General features: G+C 40.9%; 1 protein-coding gene across 3 annotated transcripts in view; it reads right to left on the bottom strand.

The window, feature by feature from the left end:
- LOC138046903 (Na(+)/citrate cotransporter-like) overlaps positions 1-20,000 on the bottom strand; it is a 28,712-nt gene that overhangs the window by 2,281 nt on the left and 6,431 nt on the right. For 2 of the 3 annotated variants that reach the window (XM_068893514.1, XM_068893512.1), the window contains exons 3-14: positions 15,456-15,721; positions 14,321-14,492; positions 12,233-12,396; positions 9,037-9,079; positions 5,994-6,127; positions 4,282-4,401; positions 4,025-4,132; positions 3,276-3,380; positions 2,578-2,672; positions 1,694-1,803; positions 802-963; positions 1-27 (exon numbers count right to left, since the gene is read on the bottom strand). The exon at positions 1-27 is cut by the window's left edge and continues 111 nt beyond it. In XM_068893514.1, the coding sequence (XP_068749615.1) occupies positions 1-27; positions 802-963; positions 1,694-1,803; positions 2,578-2,672; positions 3,276-3,380; positions 4,025-4,132; positions 4,282-4,401; positions 5,994-6,127; positions 9,037-9,079; positions 12,233-12,396; positions 14,321-14,492; positions 15,456-15,721 (1,506 nt within the window). Of the gene's footprint in view, positions 28-801; positions 964-1,693; positions 1,804-2,577; positions 2,673-3,275; positions 3,381-4,024; positions 4,133-4,281; positions 4,402-5,993; positions 6,128-9,036; positions 9,080-12,232; positions 12,397-14,320; positions 14,493-15,455; positions 15,722-17,030; positions 17,498-20,000 lie in introns of those variants that run through there. The other variant, XM_068893513.1, reaches the window with a different exon arrangement.

The raw sequence follows: 20,000 nt of genomic DNA, 5'->3' as shown, positions 1-20,000 counted from the left end.
CCAAGGATGGACTTGGAGTTCCTTCGCCTGGAAACAAACAAAAAACATTGTAAGATTGATAACGAGCTTTATTTAGGTGTCACTGAATTCTGCATTAAAGCGCAAATGAACAAACTAAAGAATTGAAAAATAATTAAGTATTGTTTTTTTCTTTTTTGAGGAGACGACGAAGAAAATTGGAGTACCATGACAAAATTGTCACTGCGCACGGAACCCACAAGTACTTTTGACTGAGTTGGGAAAACAAACCTAGAATGGCGTCGATTTAAGAAGTGTGCTCCCACCACTGCACTAAATTCTTTTGCGCACGTCGAACGAGCGCGAAAGTATGAGGCTTATTTTTGATCGCTTCCTCTACCCAAACAAATCATCTAAATAATTATTCTGCGACAATGCGGCCATCTTTGCTTGTTCCCGCAATCAAATGTCTGAAGTAAAGGAACTAAATCACAGCCACACGAATGTAGCCATTTTCGATTCCCTCAACCTTATCAACTTAACAGTAAGGTGTGCACACTCAAACACTAGCCCTGAGAACTGGCCAGTACCTTACGCATGCGCATTGCCCTATCACCAAGGCAGCGGCAGCCAATCATGAGCAGGCTAATACCTATTCCTTTCTGCTCTCAAAGGAGGGACCGTGGGAAGGAGAATGCCCTTTCCTCATATTTCTTTTTTTTTTTTTTCAAATACCCTCCGAGATTTAATTTCATTAAACTTGGAAAGGCAGGAAGCACCTTTATCTAGTGATTTACGATCATAATGCTTGGTAATATCGAATATCTTAGAAAAAAAACTCACCAGAGACGCCAGAATTGGAAGAAATATGGTGGCAGTGGCTGTGTTGGACGTGACTTCAGTGAAGGTCGTGATCATGACACAGACAATAACTACGATCGCATATGGTGGTATTGCGTTGAGATGAGCTAACTGAATTCCTAACCAGTTGGACAACCCGGACACCTGCAATAGGCAAAGTGTGTGTGATCAAATCTGTTTTCCAAATTATTTTTTGGTCTTTGTTTTTGCGTTCAGTTTTTCACGGTTTTAGTCGGCCGGTGGAGGACCCCAGTCTAACTAGTGTTGCATCTCAAACTCTTATTTGCCTAGTTTTGACCAGGCGCTTACTGAAAACCCTGATTTGGTCTTCTTCGGTGCTTGTTTTCCCTCCTTTCTACGGAAAACCACACGCATCACGATCAAACTTTATTTTCCTAATCTTGTGTTGGGTTTTCTGTCCCATTTATTCTTAGACTAGAAATAAAAGAGAATTTCTCTCTTTCTTTGCAGTGTTCACCGCTCGTTTCTTCGTATCCATCAATGGACCCTTATCATGCGGCAGCCTACGTTGGCCAGAGACAATACATTTCGAAGGCTGAGCCTCGAGTTCATGTGTTTGGAAACGAGTTTTACTGCGCAAAAACAAGATTTTTCAGTCCCTCAGGACTCAACATAGCCGCGGTGTGCAGTGAAAAGAGTCAATGCGCCTCGCTTTAGCAAATGAGTGAGTCACGCACAGTCACGCACGCAGGAATAGAGAATACGACGTCACGACTGCCATAAACAGAGAACTGGCCTCAGTTGTTGGTGGTGTATCGCTCAGAAACGAGAGAATTGTAAATAAGAGGATGGTCAACCGCTATGAGACTGTATGTGATATGTGCGGTATAAGAATCCACCACAGTTACCATACCTTACATGCTTCTGCTAATGCAAATCCACTACCAAGCAAAATGATGATATTCCAAGGAAACGTCTTTGACATCTCTCTAAAGTCCAGGAGGCCTGGCGGAGGCTTGGATACTGTGTAAAGAGAGGGGTTTCAGTTGAGAGTCGCAATCTCTTTGACCAATCACAACATAGCAGACGAGCTAATCACATTGACAGGCAGGGAAAGCCGATCACAGCGCTAGGCAAATACACGCAGCCGGCGGTAAACGCGGGAAATGCGGGAAACGCGTGCGGACAAATTGGTTTTGCTTTCACCCCATAGTTGAATCTGATTAGTTAACAACGTAGCGCGAGATGAACATTCCATGAGACAGCCGAAGCCACCTTAAATTTCACATGTCATTGTTAAGGAGCGAGAAAAGGCGAACTGAATCAAAACAGATTAGGTTCCCTCTTTTTCTCCCATCTCTTATCTCTTTCTTCAGTGATCTATGATAATGCTACAAAATCCATGCAGCACACTTTCTCTATAGGTTAAGTCTGCTACGAGCCTAGAAGGCTTATCAGGCCGGCGCTTATCTCCGGTTTCTGTAGCATGAAGCGACTAGGAGTATTTCTGCTCCCCCCCTGGATGGGATGCTCCACCTGGGTGGAGAGAGGCACTGTGAGAGTAAAGTGTCTTGCCCAAGAACACAACACAATGTCCCCGGCCAGGACCCGAACCCGGACCACTCCATCCGGAGTCGAGCGCACTAACCATGAGGCCACCGCGCCTCCCACAATTTCTCTGTGAATATATTTACGTAGGTATTCTACCGTGCGTTAGTCTAATGCTCTGCAAATGGAGCCAATGGCTCTATACCTAAAACTAATTTATGAAAAACTATTTATTAAATTCCCACCTACCGGATCCGTCAGGCGCATAAATCCTGGGCCGTTTAGACGGGAACAGAAACAACGAGAATGAAATAGTCATGGCCACTGTTGCGTCTTGAACGAACCTGAAATCGGAAATCAATTAAAGTTTTATGACTGACTAACCGCGAAACAAAAGTGTGGTTTTCACATTTTATCTAGCAGCACCGAAAAGGCAACTTTAAAAAGTCACAAATGGTTACAGTTTTAGATCTCAAACCAACTGACGACATTTAAATTCCCTCATGATTTGCAGCTAAGTGATGTCATGTGAACCAACCGGAGTCCCTGAAGCTCTTATTTTCTCTTGTTTTTACATAAGACCTACTCACAAACACCTTTACGAAGGACAACTCCTTGAAATCAGCCACGCCACGCACCGGCCGCCGGGTGCGCGGCGTGGCTGAGCCACCGGTGGCTCAATTGGTTGAGCATCGGGCTGTCACGCGGGAGGTCGCGGGTTTGAACCCGGGCCGGATGTAATTTCATCTGCAAATGGTTAGACGGCCTGTAAATCGTAGGCCCCGTCTCACAAATATATTCTTTGTTCATAAGTTCTCTGTGGGACGTTAAAGAACCTACACACTATTCGAGAAGAGTAGGGGATGGAGTTACCGGTTTTGTGGCTGTCCTGTTCTCTCTAGCAGTATAACACACCGTTTAGAAACTGTTCGAGCGAATAGACTTACCCTTTCTCAAATATTATTGACCATCCTTTTATGAATTTAGGTTCACGAAACAACCACAGCAAGGCTAGAAGTACAAAGTGAACAAGAACAGCTGTCTCGGCGAAGCTGAAAAAAAAAAAAGTAAAAAAAAAAAAAGAACCAAGTGAATAGTTTCAGTACAAGCCGATGGCAAACGTGTTGGCTAGTAACGAGCGCGGGCGAGTAGTCCACCAAGGGATTGACAAGAAGTACCCGAGCTGGTGATTAGAGAAGGACCTCTACCCCGATTTTCTAGATATGACTGAAGGCCACCGTCCTCACCACTCGATCATGATACCCTATTCAGAGCCGCTCTTGGATAATTCCAAACCGACCACTGATTTCCCCCACTCATTCTCCACTGGAGTTCAACTTCCATTTTCATTCTTGAGCTAAAAACCCGATTGCTGCGCCGAAATGTATCTTAAGGCAAAATGCAATCTTAAAGCACCCTAGCCAAGTTTAAACTCGTACCAGTAGAATCTGAATTTGGCTCGCCGAAGTGAGCTCAAGGATGTCGAGAAAACGCTCCAGCCAACATCCCGCATAGCGCGACAGGAACCCGTGACTTCCATCAGTACAGTCCACCGCTCTAAACACTCGACCAAGTCAAATGAACACAAACAAATCATTTCACGATTTGTCTGTGAGTTTTGGCCTCTGTTCACTAGAAAGAACAAAATCTACGTGTGGACACGAACAAACTTACAGATATGCGAAATTAAACTTACGACATGGGTCCAAGCAATTTGTACTGGTGCTCCAGAATTCTCCTTATGGCTTTTGAGGACTTTTCGTCCTTTGTTTTGGTAACAGATAACCTCCCACAACAGCGGAAGCTAACCAGGAAAAAGAGAACACAGATTGAAAGTCATTTTGAACTCTACATAGTACAATTTGGGATTATAATTAACTGACACTTCTCGTCCAATCTGAATTGAGAAACAATTCTTACAGGTGCTGAACATGACAAAAAAAATCCACATACTCAAGCTTGAGGAATAGGAACTGCAACCAGACCCAGGCGACTATCAGAAGAACCGCCATTTGAGGAAAAGCGTACCCAAACCAGCTGGCGAAACTAACCCTCGGACCATTCGGAAACAGACTGAAAAACACACAAGCAAACGCAAGAAGGACAACAACAGTGAGCGAGAGTGACTGAATGAGTGAGCAATTGACGTGCAATCCGTCTTACAACAAGTCGATGCTTCGCATATTAACTTGTCCAAAAATTAACCAGATTCATTGGGACAATCCCGACCTCACGATGTCTAACGAAAATCGACGAAGTTCTCACGAACGCCGTGCAAAATTTTTCCCTGTGTGTATATATTTGAGATCACTAAATCGATCAACCTCAATGTGGTAATTTTTCAAATGCCGGGGAAAAATACTCGGCAATTCTACGCGTGACTCGCCAGGATTCCCTTGTGTCGTAAAACCAATTTCACATTGCCACTAGGCTAGTTAGACAAACCAGTTAGACAAAATTCCTAAATTACAAATACCATCGCGCTCATACAATTACAAACTAGTTAGACAACCCTTCAAACATTCGAGTTTAAGGTGCCTCAAACCTGTTTCAACACTTTAAAGAAACGTTCTTATTATTAGAAGGATTGACACTAAAACACTTTATCACTTAAAAATGACTGCATCTTGTTCAGCAATAACTGATGTTTTACATGGTACTATAACATTGCTGTTACGTGATAAAGTGTTGTAGTGTCAATCTTTCTAATAACAAGGTCTCCTGAAAAAGTTGAAAACTGGTTTGAGCCGCCTTTAGTGATGAGGTACTCGTTACATTATTGCATACTAAAGACCCAAGCAAATAGCTTCATCCTTTGCTTCGACATCCTTTCGATTTTGTTGAACAGCGATGTTGAAACACATTGAAACGAAGTTGACTCTATGTTGAATGAGTTTAAAAGCCTCTAAATTTTGCTTCAACAAACACTTGCCATTTTTTTTTCTACTTTTGCCAATGTTGACATTCTCGACCCCAGAGTTCTTCTCTTGACCGAGGGAGAGAAGAGCTCTGGGGAACCCTGAAAAAAAGTGTCTTGTCATTGGTTTTCGTGAAAAACAATTAAAAGCGTCTCTAATTGGTGCATTCATCTTAGCACGAGGCGCCGTAAGGTTCAAATAGCCAAGTTTTGGCTATAAGAACCCTACGGCGCATGTTCTCTTACAAGCAGTTATGAATTTCTAAGACTTGTTCTATAGGACACTCTAAATGAACGAATGTTTAGTCAGACACAGTCCAAAAAGCACAACAGCCTGAGCCTTCAGGGTGGTCTATGAAAAGAACGAGGGACCCACAAATCCGTGGGGGTCCCCTGTCAGTAATATTACAACACCCGATTCACGCTTCGCACATGCATTCACGTGCTAGTGCATTTATTGCCATCCTCTGGAGAACGAAAACGTGAGATGAACAAATGACCTTTTCCCGTCTTCACTTTACACCATTTTCTAGTGTTTAACCAAAGCTCCTTCGGTCAACTTCACTCAAACCGTTTGAAGAATGACAGAGTGATCGAAAAGATCCAGCGTTAACTCCTTTGTTTAGGTAAAACAGACCAAGTAAAACGTTCAGTGACTTTTGATTATCTTTAAAAAATCATGTTTGACATTTCAAGACATAATTTTTATTGTTACTTTCGCCCAGTTCTCTTCATTTTCATAACACACCTGTTAACCTGTCCACTAAACACCAAATTTGGAGCGGTTCCTGTTAGCGTAGCTGTACCACCGATATTTGCAGCATAAGCAACCGAAAGCATCATGGCTTTGCACAGTTTTTTGTAATGCTGAATCTCAGGATCCTGTGAATTAAAAAAAAGAAAATGTGCCCTCCGTCAAGTTTTAGTAATTAGGGAACTGAATTTAAGGACGTTCGCGCGAAAATTCTCTAACATTGATATTTTTTCTGAAAATTTTATCATTGAAAGACGATGAGTTAGTGACGTCAGAAATGCAAAATGGGGGGTCACCGACTTTGTTTTCGAGAGAACTTTCCCGGAAGAACACCCTAAATCTGAAAAAATCCGGCTTCTTTAGCGAATAAGGCCACAGTGTCTGTAAACCAAAAAATATTGCAATTACATCTTTGAAGTGAAATGGTCTCTACCAAACTTTGTTTAAGTGAACCCATCAAGTGAATTTAGTTAACTGTTGAGGTTCCTTAAAGAACAAGTTCGCATTTAGCGACGATAGTTTCATGCACCTTACAGCCGCAAGATGGCAGGATTCCATGTCCCGAGGACAGAAATATTGAAATTTTTTTAACTTTCCACATTGACTTTTTGTTCATTTTTGGACAATGTGGAGATAATTGTAAATAAAATATGTTTCTGAAAAGAAAAGTAGGGGTCACCGAACATCCAAGATCGTTAAATCCAAGCAAAGCTATAGCAATGGCCATCTGCCCTATCATTGTTCATTTTACTACTTAAAGGCCGGGACACACTAGGCGATAAGTCGCTGCGACACGTCGCGTGGACAAGTCTCCGAAACAAATCGCCTTGTGTGACACAGTTAATTCCATGAAAATCATTGTCGATGCGGCAGAATTTTGTCGCCGCGATCAGTCGCACGAATTCAAACCAGTTTGAATTCGTGCGACTTATCGCAGCGACAAAATTAGCGAAAGCAGCGTTGTCGCATCGTGTGTACACTTCTGGCAACAAGTCGCTGCGACAAAATATAAATGAACCAATGAGAGATCGTCATATGGTCAGCCATCTTGAATTAGAAAAGTAGTTCACATTCCCCCTCATACGAGATCACTGCGTGTGTTCCGAACAGGCGTTTTGTCGCAGCGACTTGTTTTGCAAGTAGCACACATGGAGCAACTTGTCGCAGAGACATGTCGCTGCGACTTGTCGCCTAGTGTGTCCCGGCCTTAACACAGGCGCTCGATGCATGACGTGGCATGTGAATTTGCGTGCGCTGCAAGGATGCGCAGTAGCAATGGGCGCGAACGTCCTTAAGAAACGACGACGGTCACAGCAACAACAACGCCACAAAACAAGAATATCATCAGTTAAAAGAGGAAAAATAATCGTGGTGCAAATGCGCCAACCATTTTAGCTCATACACTGTAGCAAAACAACGACATAAAGTCACCAAATTTGAGATCATAGTTTTGACGATAAGGTGAGCCCTAAATAAGAACCTTTTATCCTACATTTTTACTTTGAAACCGCTCGACCTTAATTTATTTTTAGGATACTTCGTTCACATTGTACGACGCGAACGAGATGGCACAATCAGGAAAGACGTTCGCTGGTTCAAATTAATGTTCTAAAGGCCCGTTTAAAAGGTTTCAACATTTGCCCAACATTCGTTCAACGGGTGTTGGGCAAATGTTGGACGCAGGCCGTTCAAACGGTTCCAACATTGCGCCAACAAAAGAACCAACATTTTCCTGAAATATGATTGCGAGGAACTAAGAACTAGAAACCGGTCTCTCTCGTCCAGATAAACTACGTCATATTGACGTTTGGGGCCTGACGTGAATATGCGTGTGTTCTGCAATTGTTGAACAGAGTGTTCAAACAGCTTCAACACCATTCAACATTTTCGAGAACAAAGGAAAAGTTGAATCGATGTTGAATGAAAGTTTAAACCGATTTAAACTTCAATCAACACGCTTTCAACAAGCTTTCGACATTTTTTACGCTTTCAACAATGTTGGGTGACCTGTTCAAACGCACCGAACATGTGGTTCAACAAAATGTTGAAGCAAATGTTGAAACCCCTTAAAAGGGCCTTTAGGTGTCGTATTTAATTCGTCGACGTACCCGTCGTTGATCTTAAAGTCCCTAGCAACTATTATACCTCTTAGACAGTACTGGCGCTACTTAACAATTAGACCCGTAGCCCGCAAGGCTACGGGTCAATAGCCCATGAGGCAAAGCCGAATGGGCTATTGACCCGTGGCCCTTGAGGGCGAAGGGTCTAATTGTTTTAGTATCACCCAACTAGTCGGACAGAAAAGGCAATAATAAAGTTAGCAAATGCAAGTTGAAAATATATTTATTTGGGAATAAAACGAAAAAAAGCGTCACGCTTTTAGCTACTCGATGACTATTACTAATAGTCCTCTAGTAGTGTAGCCAATCAAAATTCAGCATTTGCATTAGTCCACTAGTTGGGTGATACTAATGTAGATTATTCAATTTAATATGAAAGACATCTTAATAGGTATCCTATCACCAGAATTCCCCTTACATAATTAATCAATACTTGTTTGGAAAAGTTTATCTCTATAGAGCTGCAGAAAAATTTTTAAAAGAAAATTCAAATTACTATATAATTGGCAACTCACAATAATAATATATATAAATTTATATAGCGCTTAAACTATAGAATATTCTAAAGCGCTTTACAATGAAAAAAGACATAAATAATAAATACTATTTACAAAATATATAAACGTAATGCTTACGAACTAAAGTAAACTGATTCATAAGATGTGGATATAAAAACATCAAAAAATATGTACATATAGATACAAAATTATAAATATATAAAATAAATCTAAATGCGTAAAAGAAAAGAAAATATATATATGTAAACTGATCAAAAAACGCGCTTACTGTCTGAGAGACATTAAAAACAAGTTTGTTATGATTCTAGGTATCGATATTGTAGTTGAATAATCATTCCGGATGTGATGCAGCGTTTTGAGCCGCGTAAAAAAGTGAACAACAACAAAGTCAATAATTACCTCCTTACTATCCTCCTTCTGAATTAAATCGACCGAGGACTGTCTGAAAATTATAGAAAGAGAGAACCACGAAAATATCTTTAAAAAGTGACTCTATGCCTTGTAAGCCTTGCAAGCCTTATTCCATAGGTGAATACGTTAACAGAGCACACAGGATACGTTAAAGAGATTTTCGCAAGGAGTTTAAGAAATCAATGATGAAATGATATATGAAATGCGGATATGAAATGATTATCCTCGAAGTTATGAACGCAAATTTTGCAATTGCGTAAAGAAACCTAAAAAATTCAGGACTTCAACGGGCTTTGAACCCGTGACCTCGCGATACCGATGCGAAGCTCTAACCAACTGCATCAGCTATGAAGCCACTGACGTTGGGAGCTGGTCATTTGTGGGTTCTAATGTTCCCGTGAGGAATGAATCAACGATGAAATGATATATGAAATGGATCATATTTGAACTGCGGATATGAAATCAAGTGAAGATATGATCCTCGCAGTTATGAACGCAATTTTTGCAATTGTGTAAAGAAGCCTGACAAATTCAGGACTTCAACGGAGTTTCAACCCGTGACCTCGCGATACCGGTGCGACGCTCTAACCAACTGAGCTATGAAGCCACTGACGTTGCAATTGGGAGCTGGTCATTTGTGGGTTCTAATGTTTTTCGTAAAGAAGCCTAAGCGTCGCACAGGTATCGCGAGGTCACGGGTTTAAAGTCGAAGTTAAAGTCCTGGGTTTTTCAGGCTTCTTTACGCAATTTCAAAAATTGCGTTCATAACTGCGAGGATCATAGCCTCACTTGAGTTTAAGAAATGACGACAGCTACAGCAACGATAACAAACACAAAACAATTAAAAGGGACAACGCGGCAACGTCAACGAAAACGTCACTCCAAAATATAACTTAGCGCTATCGCAAGTATTTCGCGGTTATTCCGTCTTGTTCACCTTGTACAAGACGGGCGAAGTATCCTTTCACCGGATGGGTACGAACAGTGCTAACAATACTGTAGTACTTATAGTGCGCAATCTACATGTATATATGACCATATGCGCGTAAAATTAATACCAGCATAAATAAAATAACAATAACAATAATATATACAATATAAATAGAATTGTCTATACAAATGTTAAAAGGACTGATCGAATGAGGAACTATGAAATATAATGCACACGGAAATAATACGATGTTAAAATAAATAGATAAATTAAGTTAATATTTATATGCAATTTTGAATAAAAAATGTCTTTAGTAAAGATTTAAACCGATTATATTTGTTGTCATGTTTTATGTGGTGAGGCAGGGCATTAAAAAGAGACGGGGAAGCGACTGTAAAAGCCCTGTCATCTAAGGTTTTCCACTTAACCACTAAAGATCAAATGACTAAAAAATGTGCCTATTATTTACCAAAACTAATTAGTATATATGTAAAATTATTGCTGAATAATGGTCAAGTCTAAAGCTTGATTTTAAAATGCTTAGCTTTCTCTGTGTAAGCTTGCTTCTTAGCGGGTGTTAATACACGTTTACAGCGGCACATTGACATTAATAAAAAAGAACAACCTCGCAGTTAGTGATGTAGTAGTCTAGTGGTTAAGTGAAGGGGTTATTAATCACACATTCCCAGGTTTGAGTCCTGCGAGTCCAGACATAAACCGTTTGGCTTTTACAAGAAATATGTTCATTTCCCATGATCCCTACCAAGATTTCAGTGTCCAAAATGAACGATAATACCTCACTTGGAAGAAATTGACAATTAAGAATAATCCTTCAATTGAGGGACAGACTTGGCGGAAACACAGGCTAAGCGACCGTCGAACGCACTTCAATATTCCGAGATTACTATTAGTTGTAAACATTATGATCTGAGGTTTGAAGTTATTTTCTTGTTTTCGTGGAGGTTCCTTTTAAGGAAGGAGAAGTCATCGTGCTGCACGTGTGGGAAGCATTTTAACACATATTTTTGTAGCCTGCGAGCAAGCTCTCTGTTGAGGTTTCGCGTGAAGCGAGCCTCGAGAGGATTGGGGCAACTCTCGTGCCAAACCTCAACAGAGAGGTTGCTCGCAGGCTAACAATTTCACGGTGCTCTGCCCAACAACGACTTGAAATCACCAAACTGATTTGATGTTTTGAAGACAAAGTGAGCATAATTAATTCATTCTCTATCGTAAAAGACGTTGAGCTAAGCCCATATATAGCTACTTCACGCACAACGGCCAACGAAAGGCTAAAATTAAAACAGGCGACGAAAAATTGGATTTACGTAGCGTCAAAAGTACAGTCAAAGGTAAGACAAAGACCAACTTTGTTGCACCTTCGCATGCTTTTGACATGCGTCCAATGTTATCTTTTTCTTGCCCTTTGCACGGGGCTCTCACGTGGTAAAGACCGCTTTTACTGCAGCTTGAACAAACGTCAAAGGTATGGTCACAGATGTCTGAGATTCAAGCCAAAGGTTTGACGATTGTGTCGTCAAAGACGTCTGAGTTTGACAAAGGTTTGGTTAAATATGTCTGAGGTTCAAGTCAAAAACTTCGCAAAGATGGAGTCAGAGACGTCTAAGGGTGGATTTATAGCTGTTGGAGTTGAATGCGTCTTGAAGAGCTGAATTACTATTGTAGGTACGAATAACTCAGATCTCTGGACTGTTGTTCCTTCAACAGCTGAGGACGGTAATCCGGAAACTTCTGAATTTTTCTAGCTTTAACAATCAGCACGTCAAGACACACTCAGCTCAAACAATTGTCCATCATAAATGCACTGGCGTCTCAATTAAAAGGTTTGTCAAATATCTCGGTGAAATATGTGTACACTGGCATTTCAAAACACCGTTGTCAAATTCATCTGCCATCCACTCCCGTGTTGACAGTCTCACTGTGCCACGAATCACAAGTGATTAAGCTTATTGTTGCCCATTAGTTACAACTTTTGAGTAAGCTCACAAAACAAGAAATTACTAAGCTGGAATGACAGAATTTTCACGCCGGATAATATGACGCGGAGGTAAATCTCTCTTACACTAATTTGAAATGTGATGGATTACCAATGAAAGCAGAACTTGAAACTTTTCATTTTTGGATCCATGACAGTGAACCCGCGACCAGCGATAATAAGTGGACACTCGAAATTAAGAAATGACGTGACTGAAAGCTTTTTCGTTAGCTCGTAATGTACACTGCACAACACTATACCTCTCATTTTTACTGTATGTGGCGTCAATTTGGTCCGTGGGGGCATGGCGCGTAGTCTCTGTTTCCTGGAGTGTCATCTGACGCTTTCTTTCTTCGGTCTCCCGTTCTTGGGCTACGTCACGGAATTCAAACTTTGGGGAGCCATTACGGGAGATAACGTCAAGCTGAAAGAAGTGATGAAATCCAAGAATAAAGCAATAGTCAATCTAATATCGAAGGTTTCAGCGCAACTCTCTTTGTTTTGCCTTACTACAATTCGTCATCGTTTCGCACAGTACTCTCAATCAACTTGAAACGCGGCCACCAGACACTAGGGACCTTAAGATCAACGACGGTGACGTCACTCTATCATAAATCTTCCACGATTATTCCATCTTGTCGTCCAACAATGTGGCCAAAGTATCCTAAATATAAAGTGGCACGAGCGGTTTCCAAGTCAAAATAGAGAATGAAAGATTCTCCGTTGCATGCTCACGTTGTTGTCAAAACCTAAACTTTGGTGATTTCACGTCGTCGTTATGCAGAGTAACGCAAGAAAAAAGTGCTAAAATCCGTGCCGCACGTGCAGCACGATTATTTATGCTCTTTTAACCAATGATATCATTGTTTTCTGGCGTTGTCGTGGACGCCGTCGTCGTCGTAGATCTTAAAGGTGCTCGCAAACGAGGAAATATTGTTGCGAAAACATTGTTTCTCAGAAACATTTTTGCTTCCCGGGAAGGAAATTTAACTTCCGCAACAAATGTTTCCTGGTGTCGCAAAAGGGGAAACACTTGCTTCCGCATCAATGTTTCCCGGTTTGCAGGCGCCTTAACGTCCCTGCTCTCTACTATCAGTTACGACAGCTCAAACCAGGTTAAATAATGTCAAGGGGATGTCTTATCACCTTCCTTCCAATTCAAAACGTGTATAGCACGACTACTTCGTAGAACTCAAATATTGAGGAAAAAGTTGAACTGAGAAAAACATGAACTTGCAATTTTTGTTGACGCTTTCGTTGACGTCAACGCCGACAACATTAAGTCCATATCATTCTTGTTTGCCCCGGAGATGAGATTGGCGGTTCAAAATGTTCAAATGCCGTACTAAAACCTTTCAAGTAAGCTATTTTAACCGCCTACCTAAACTCTGGAATAATTTCCCTCTTTCCGTTCGGTCACTTTCAAGCTTGTTTTAACCAGGTCAAAACCTCATTCATATTCAAGCACTACTCTTCTGCCTTTGCCAGAACCTATGATGCTCACAACTTTTCTACCTGGAAATCTGTGTGTGCTACGTGAAAGTGCTGCTCTTCAGGCTCGCATTTCTCCGCCAGACCCTACCGCTACTAACACAGCCACCTCTGGCAGGGTTTCCCGTACATTAACTATCTTATAACTATAGTACGTTCTGTAACAATAAATATTTACAAGAGCCCATGAGTAGGAGCTTGCCTCTCTCATACACGTCCTTATGAGTCAACCTTTGCGCGTATCTTTCTATTTTTAGAACGCCACGAGTTCCTCGGCTCTGCACGCAATGTTTTAAAAGGCCAATCAGAGTAAAGTCATTGTCTAACGAAGACAAATAAAGCAGTAAAACTGTATTTAAATCGTGCAAATTGGGTAAATTTATGTCAATGCGAGTCTCCTGCTCAAGGGTTCGTTCTAAAAATAGAAAGATTCGCACAAAGGTTGACTCAAAGATCTACTGCATATGGAGGCTCCTACTAATGCGCTCCTGATATTTACTTAACTTCTAAATGACAATTTTAGCTTTTTACATAAATAAGTATTTTCAAACATTCAATCTCGTTTGTGCATGGTTATTTTTTAAGGGCGTACTTTATTTGGCGACAAGCTCTGCTGTACGTTCTGCTCACCAACTTTTAAATTTCAGCACCGTTTAAATTTTAGTACCTTTAATGAGTGTTTTGTTTTTCTTCTCTTTCTTTTCTTTTTCAGTCTTTTATATTTGTTTCCTCAATTTACTTATAAACGAGGAAGTTATTAAATAAATAAATAAATAAATAAACAAATAAATAAATAAACTCACAAAATTTCACCATTACTCTTGCGCTTGTTAAAAAGACAGGAGTAAAAATCCTACCTCAACCGAAGGGCTCTTTTCATTGGTGTCCTCCGTGGCTCGATTCACTTTGCTTTCACTTCTAATTTCGACCAATACTGCCTCCACTATTGGTACCATCATAGCAGTGGTGGCTGTGTTACTGATCCACATGGACAGAAAGGCTGTTGTCAGCATAACACCAAGCATCAAACTGTAGAATTATGGAGAGCTATTAGACCTGCTGAAAGGGAACTTGTTGATGAGCTTTTAAAAGTCGCCAAAATTTTTTGGGTACGACTTGGAAGACTTTATTTCATCTGCCTTCGCGTTCCTCATTTATCCAAATCTTACCAAAATTTACCAAGTAAATAGGAGTTGCTTCAGCATTCTAAGCTTCCACGACGACCTTTTTTGCCTAGTCACGCAATCTCTGAATTGCGTGATGAGCCAAGAGAAGATCATGCAATAGACCACTTTCGATATATTAAAATTCATCTTGGCAGCGAGGCCTAGAGGACACAAATAAAGGAAACTGAACGAACATGTTTATTCATTTCTTTTGTTTGTGTCCTCTAAGCCTCACTATCAAGCTGAATTTTAATATATCGAAAGTGGTCTATTTACACTAGAGTTGCTGTGGCTACTGTCAGGAACCTATAGACCGATTGCATAAATGGCGGCCAAAAATGTATTTTTTTGTTTATGTGCTAATTAGCCTCACTAGCCTCGCTCTCGAACGACATTTCTATTGTATTTTGTCCATGCAAACGAGGCTAGTGAGTCTAATTAGCACATAAACAAAAAAATACGTTTTTGGCGGCCATTTATGCAATCGGTCTATGACCCGGAGCCTACAACTCCATCGTGTTCGTGTCACCACTGCGTTTTCACAGACCGATTTATTTTTAGATTGAATTTCCCGCAAATGAGACTCCCACAGGAGCCCGATGACCAATTACAAGAAACTAACCTGACATCATAGGGTCACCGAACCGCAACTGCCTATATGTTTTTTTCAAAAAAGGTAGTCTAAAAATAGATCGGTCTGTAAAAATTCCTTGACATAGGCCCAGTATGCGAGTTGTAGGCTCCGGGTCATGGGTTCCTGCTGCTGTCACAATCTCTTGTACCCTCAACCTCCTCCCTCGTTACAAACGAACGGGTAAATTGTTACCATCGAGGTTGTGTTCCAACCAATAGCAGCACACGCAGAGCGATTCGTTTGTGTAAATTCCACTTCTCGATCGCAGCTGCCACAATCAAACCACCCAGGAAGAGCACGTTGGTATCCTTGAAGTATGGGATAGAGACTTGCTTGGAACCAAGGACACCAAACAATGGAAACAGGACCAAAGGCAGAAGAGCAGTGACAGCCAAATCCACCACCTCCGTCACCCAGTAAACCGCCATAATCAGAATACAATAGGCGCATCTGGCTTCCTGAAAAAAAAAACCGTGTGGTATGCTTTTCAAACTACGGGTTCAGTTTTTAAAGAAAACAAGGGAAAGATCTAAGATGAGACACTTAAGCCATATATTGAAAGAACAATTGAAATCGACATAACAGAAATAAGAAACCCAGTTTGAAAGCGGAAACCAGGAAAGGCTTTTGTAATAAATTCAGTCCACTAAACTGTCAGAGTAGGATTTGGAGGATCCAAATGCAAATCTCAGCCCCCAACAGCTTGCCAATGTTTGAAAAACGCAATAAAAGGTTGGAGTGTGGGTCTGATCCCTAGTCATTTGCGTGGTGACGCATCTTAGCAAACTTCAGTAAGATCAGAGTAAGAATTCGATTGTATACTATTGCGAATTTTCAGTTTGAGCAAGCCGACATTGGGTTTAAGGGCGGGCCTTTTTGCTTCAAGTCCGCATTCTCAAAACGGAAAACTCGCATAGTCCCATTTATTACATTGACAGCAGTGCTCTACTTGAAAATACACCACTCACATAATTCATACGAAACTACATGGCAAGACACGAATGAGTGAGATATATTGTTCTTGCCACTCGAACATAAAATTCATATTTTCTCGCCACCGTGTAATATCCTCTACCTATTAAATTAATGGATCAATAGTCAGCTGCTTCAATAGCTCAGTGCTCGCTGCACTGGATTAGCATTTGAGCACACGCATTTGGAAACAAAACACGATCAAACAGTACTAGTACTGGCTGTCAAACTTCAAACAGGTTGGTGGTCATGTTAAACACGACGTATAGCACGTGGTGAGAATGAATATAAAATAACACAATTCTTCCTTGTTTAAAAAAAAAAAAACAGAACTCAGATCGAGTGAAACTTAAAGGGGAACTGAAGGCCAAAATCAGGCCAAAATCAGCAATTTTTCCAACATTTTTTTTGGAAAGCCTAACATAAGTATAAAGTTAAGTTGGTGGAGTTATATCTTCTCGTTTCCTGCTTTTTGCGAGAAAATTACGTTCGAAGTTGGGCTTTTCCCGCATTTTCTGCCTTTTCAGAACGGCTGCATTTTGCCCCGTTTTTCAGATCAAATTGAAATTATAACATGTTTCTCTTCCCAAGAGAGGACACAGGAGCACTTGCATGCATAAAGGAAAAAACAACTTGGAGCAGAGCCGACAACTCACTGGTTAAACCCATAAAAGCCGGACTCCAGGGCATATAAGTCGGCGTCGAACACAAAGTTGCTCCTTCTACTACTGTGACCTCGTTACGTCCGGGTATATTTGTATGAAGAAAACAAAGACTCCATTTTTTTTATCTTACCGAAGAAGGAACTGCAATCGGCAAAGCCATCAGCAATATCGGTGTGAAGAACAGAATCAAATATTTGTGCCATTTCACAAGAGACTTGACAACCGAGGCATTTTCGTTTTGGAGCAACGTTTGAGGTTGGCTGGATGATCCAGAATCTCTCTGGGGCTTCTCGATGGCGTTTTCGTCTATGGTAAGAGACCAGATGCACGTCTCGTTGGTCCGTGCCGTTTCCATAACTTGATAAATTAGCGATATTTGTTGAAGCGACGAAACGTCATTAAAAACAACCAAGACCACTCTAACGCTTTTTTGGAGAAATTTACCAAATTTGTTTATCTAGCCCGTAAAAATAACCTCTAGAAATCTTGGATACCACTGGCTGACACATTCAGCTGCGCAAATAAAAGACAACTGCGATTTTTGGTCAAAAAACAGCGCAACTGTCGACGCTCTACAAGTGACAGAGGCGGTCCTTTAATAAAAATATCACTCTTAAGTTAATTTAATCTGTTTTTTCTTCCCCGATAAATATTGCGGCACGTATTGGAGTCAAGTTCGAGAGCTTAATTAACACCACCAACAAAGTAAACATGGATAAAGTCAATAACAAGCCGTCTCTTTTACGTAAAACGTATTCGTCTGAAAAGTTGAGCAAATAAGCGTTTGAAAAGGAATGATGAAAAAAGTCAGTTCAAAAGGAGACAGGTTGCATTGGTTCGCTTGGCAAGAGATTTGTACTACAGTGAGGGATTGTATGGCTTCCAACACCCCGCGTGAACTAATTACCAAGGTCTTGAAATCATTGGTGAGAAGTTGAAATTCTCGCCGTTTGTTAAACATTTGCCAAGAGCAGGCCCGATGATCGGGTCACTGAAGCCGTTGGTCTTGATCAGGGAGTAGCGTCACTAGAAAGTTAACTGCGGTTTCTTCTCCTCTTCAACCTTAGGTATCTACGCGAAGTCAATTAACCAAGTCACAATAAACTACCGCGAGAGTAAGAAAAACGCAAAAGTGATTCTCGCACTTATCTCTCAATTGTCCCTTAGAGACCCCTGAAAAACTTAGGCGGCTTCGAAGGGATCTCTGCGCTGCCGGTGCAACGCTCTACCAACCGTCGGAGCTATGAAGCCATTGAGTTGGTAGTAGGTCAATTTGTTAGGCTCATGTGTTCCCGTGAAAGGACTCATGACTGAAATAAGCGTATGCATTTGAAATGCAGGTAACATTGAAGGAAGTCAGGGTTCCGCGATGATGAAGGCCAGGTCTTCTATGGCTCCGCAACTTCATTGGCATTATTTTCTGCATTGGTCATATTATTTTTGCGCATTCGTTGCGAATATGTCTGTTATGTGTTTGTACATTAATATATTTTGTATCATAAGTAACGAGCTACATCATATCGCAAAAAGTTAATCAAATACAATCAATATCGTTCAAGAGCTACTAGGATGACCAAAGAATCAATTAGCTTTCATTTTCTTTGGATTTCAAAACACTAAGTGACCCAAGTTGTAAGCCTTGATTAAAAAACGACACCTGTTTATTTTAACTGGAATTTTCCTATTCAATGGTCCGCCATTACTAACCTTAAAATCTTGAAAGAGTTGGATCGAGGAGAAAATTACCGTGACGTCAAAGACTCACTTATGCAGCACGTGAGTTTCGGGCTCCCAGTCTCTTAAACTCGTGCTTTCGCCGTGTATTTACACGCTGAAATTGTAAGCTACTGAGTAAATGACGTCACTTTTCCCTACATCCAACCCTCTGAGGTCCAATCGGTCAGTTTTGAATGCGAGTATTGGCGGACCGTGAAAATCCAAAACTTACACTCAAAGGAAACAGCCTAGCCTCTGGATAAAAATCAACGGTCAAAATTATGCCAGTCAGGTGTTAAGGTATTAAGAAAACACACTTTCAAAATCTGAAGAAAAAAAGGAAGTGATTTTAGATAATAGTAGCATTTTAAGGGCCATAATTTGTTCTCAGTACTATTCCGTACCCTTCTCCATTCCTATTTTGTCTTTTCTTATTTTTTCCATTACTATTTCTGCATGTCTATTTTGTTTTTGTATTGCCTTGTCTTGTTAGTATTGCTTTACGCATTATTTTTTACATGAAGTGTTACTTTTGTTTGAATGGGAGAAAAAATAGGTAACGAAATAAAGGCGGTGAAATTTAAATTCATCTGTTGAGAAGCTAACGACTTAATTATCTCTTAAGGACGTTCGCGCTAATTGTTTGTGCACAACTTTTACTGCGCAAGTAACGCGACTGTAATATGCCACGCATTACTTCAAGCATTAGTTAAGATCTTATTGCGACAAAAACGCCGAGGGAAATATTTCCAGGCCGGCTAAAGAATGTCACATTTATTTCCAATTCATCATGAAAGAGAAAGGACCGGGAGGCTGAAAACTCGAGGAAGGTCAAAGGTCAGTTTTATGCGCCGATCAAGTCGAAACTTCAACATCCTTCCGCCCCCCCCCCCCGGTGCAAGCCCTGGGCATTTTAACTTTTGAACTTGGATAGTTCAAATTCTCGCCCCTTCGGGCCAAAATGGTGTTCGAATTCCCTACCCCACCGTCGGATTTGTCTGTCATACCTACTAAAGATAGCCTGCGAACGCAGACGTATTTCCGACCGCCGGAAATTACTAAAGTACTAAAGAACAATTGTCATCGGCTCCTGTCGACTTTAAGAAAGCTTGTGTTTAAACATGCTAACACATGTATCGTGGCCCTTTTATATGATAATGCCGTTTTTGCCAGACTTGAGCTACTACAAAAACAAAACTTCAATATTGAAACTAACTAAACCAACATACAGCTGATTCCAGCTGGCTGTAAGCTGTGCTCCAAGGTCACACATGGACCGTATAGCGGCTGCCAGAGTCGCCTTTGTATGCTTTCGGTTCGACCTTGTTGAGCTGCGTCCTTGCTATACTTGCGACGGCGATTAGCCGCGAAAATATTATTATTA

This window comes from Montipora capricornis, chromosome 4 (assembly GCF_036669925.1).
Source record: "Montipora capricornis isolate CH-2021 chromosome 4, ASM3666992v2, whole genome shotgun sequence".
NCBI lineage: Eukaryota > Metazoa > Cnidaria > Anthozoa > Scleractinia > Acroporidae > Montipora > Montipora capricornis.
This window is presented reverse-complemented; position numbering and strand designations above follow the sequence as displayed.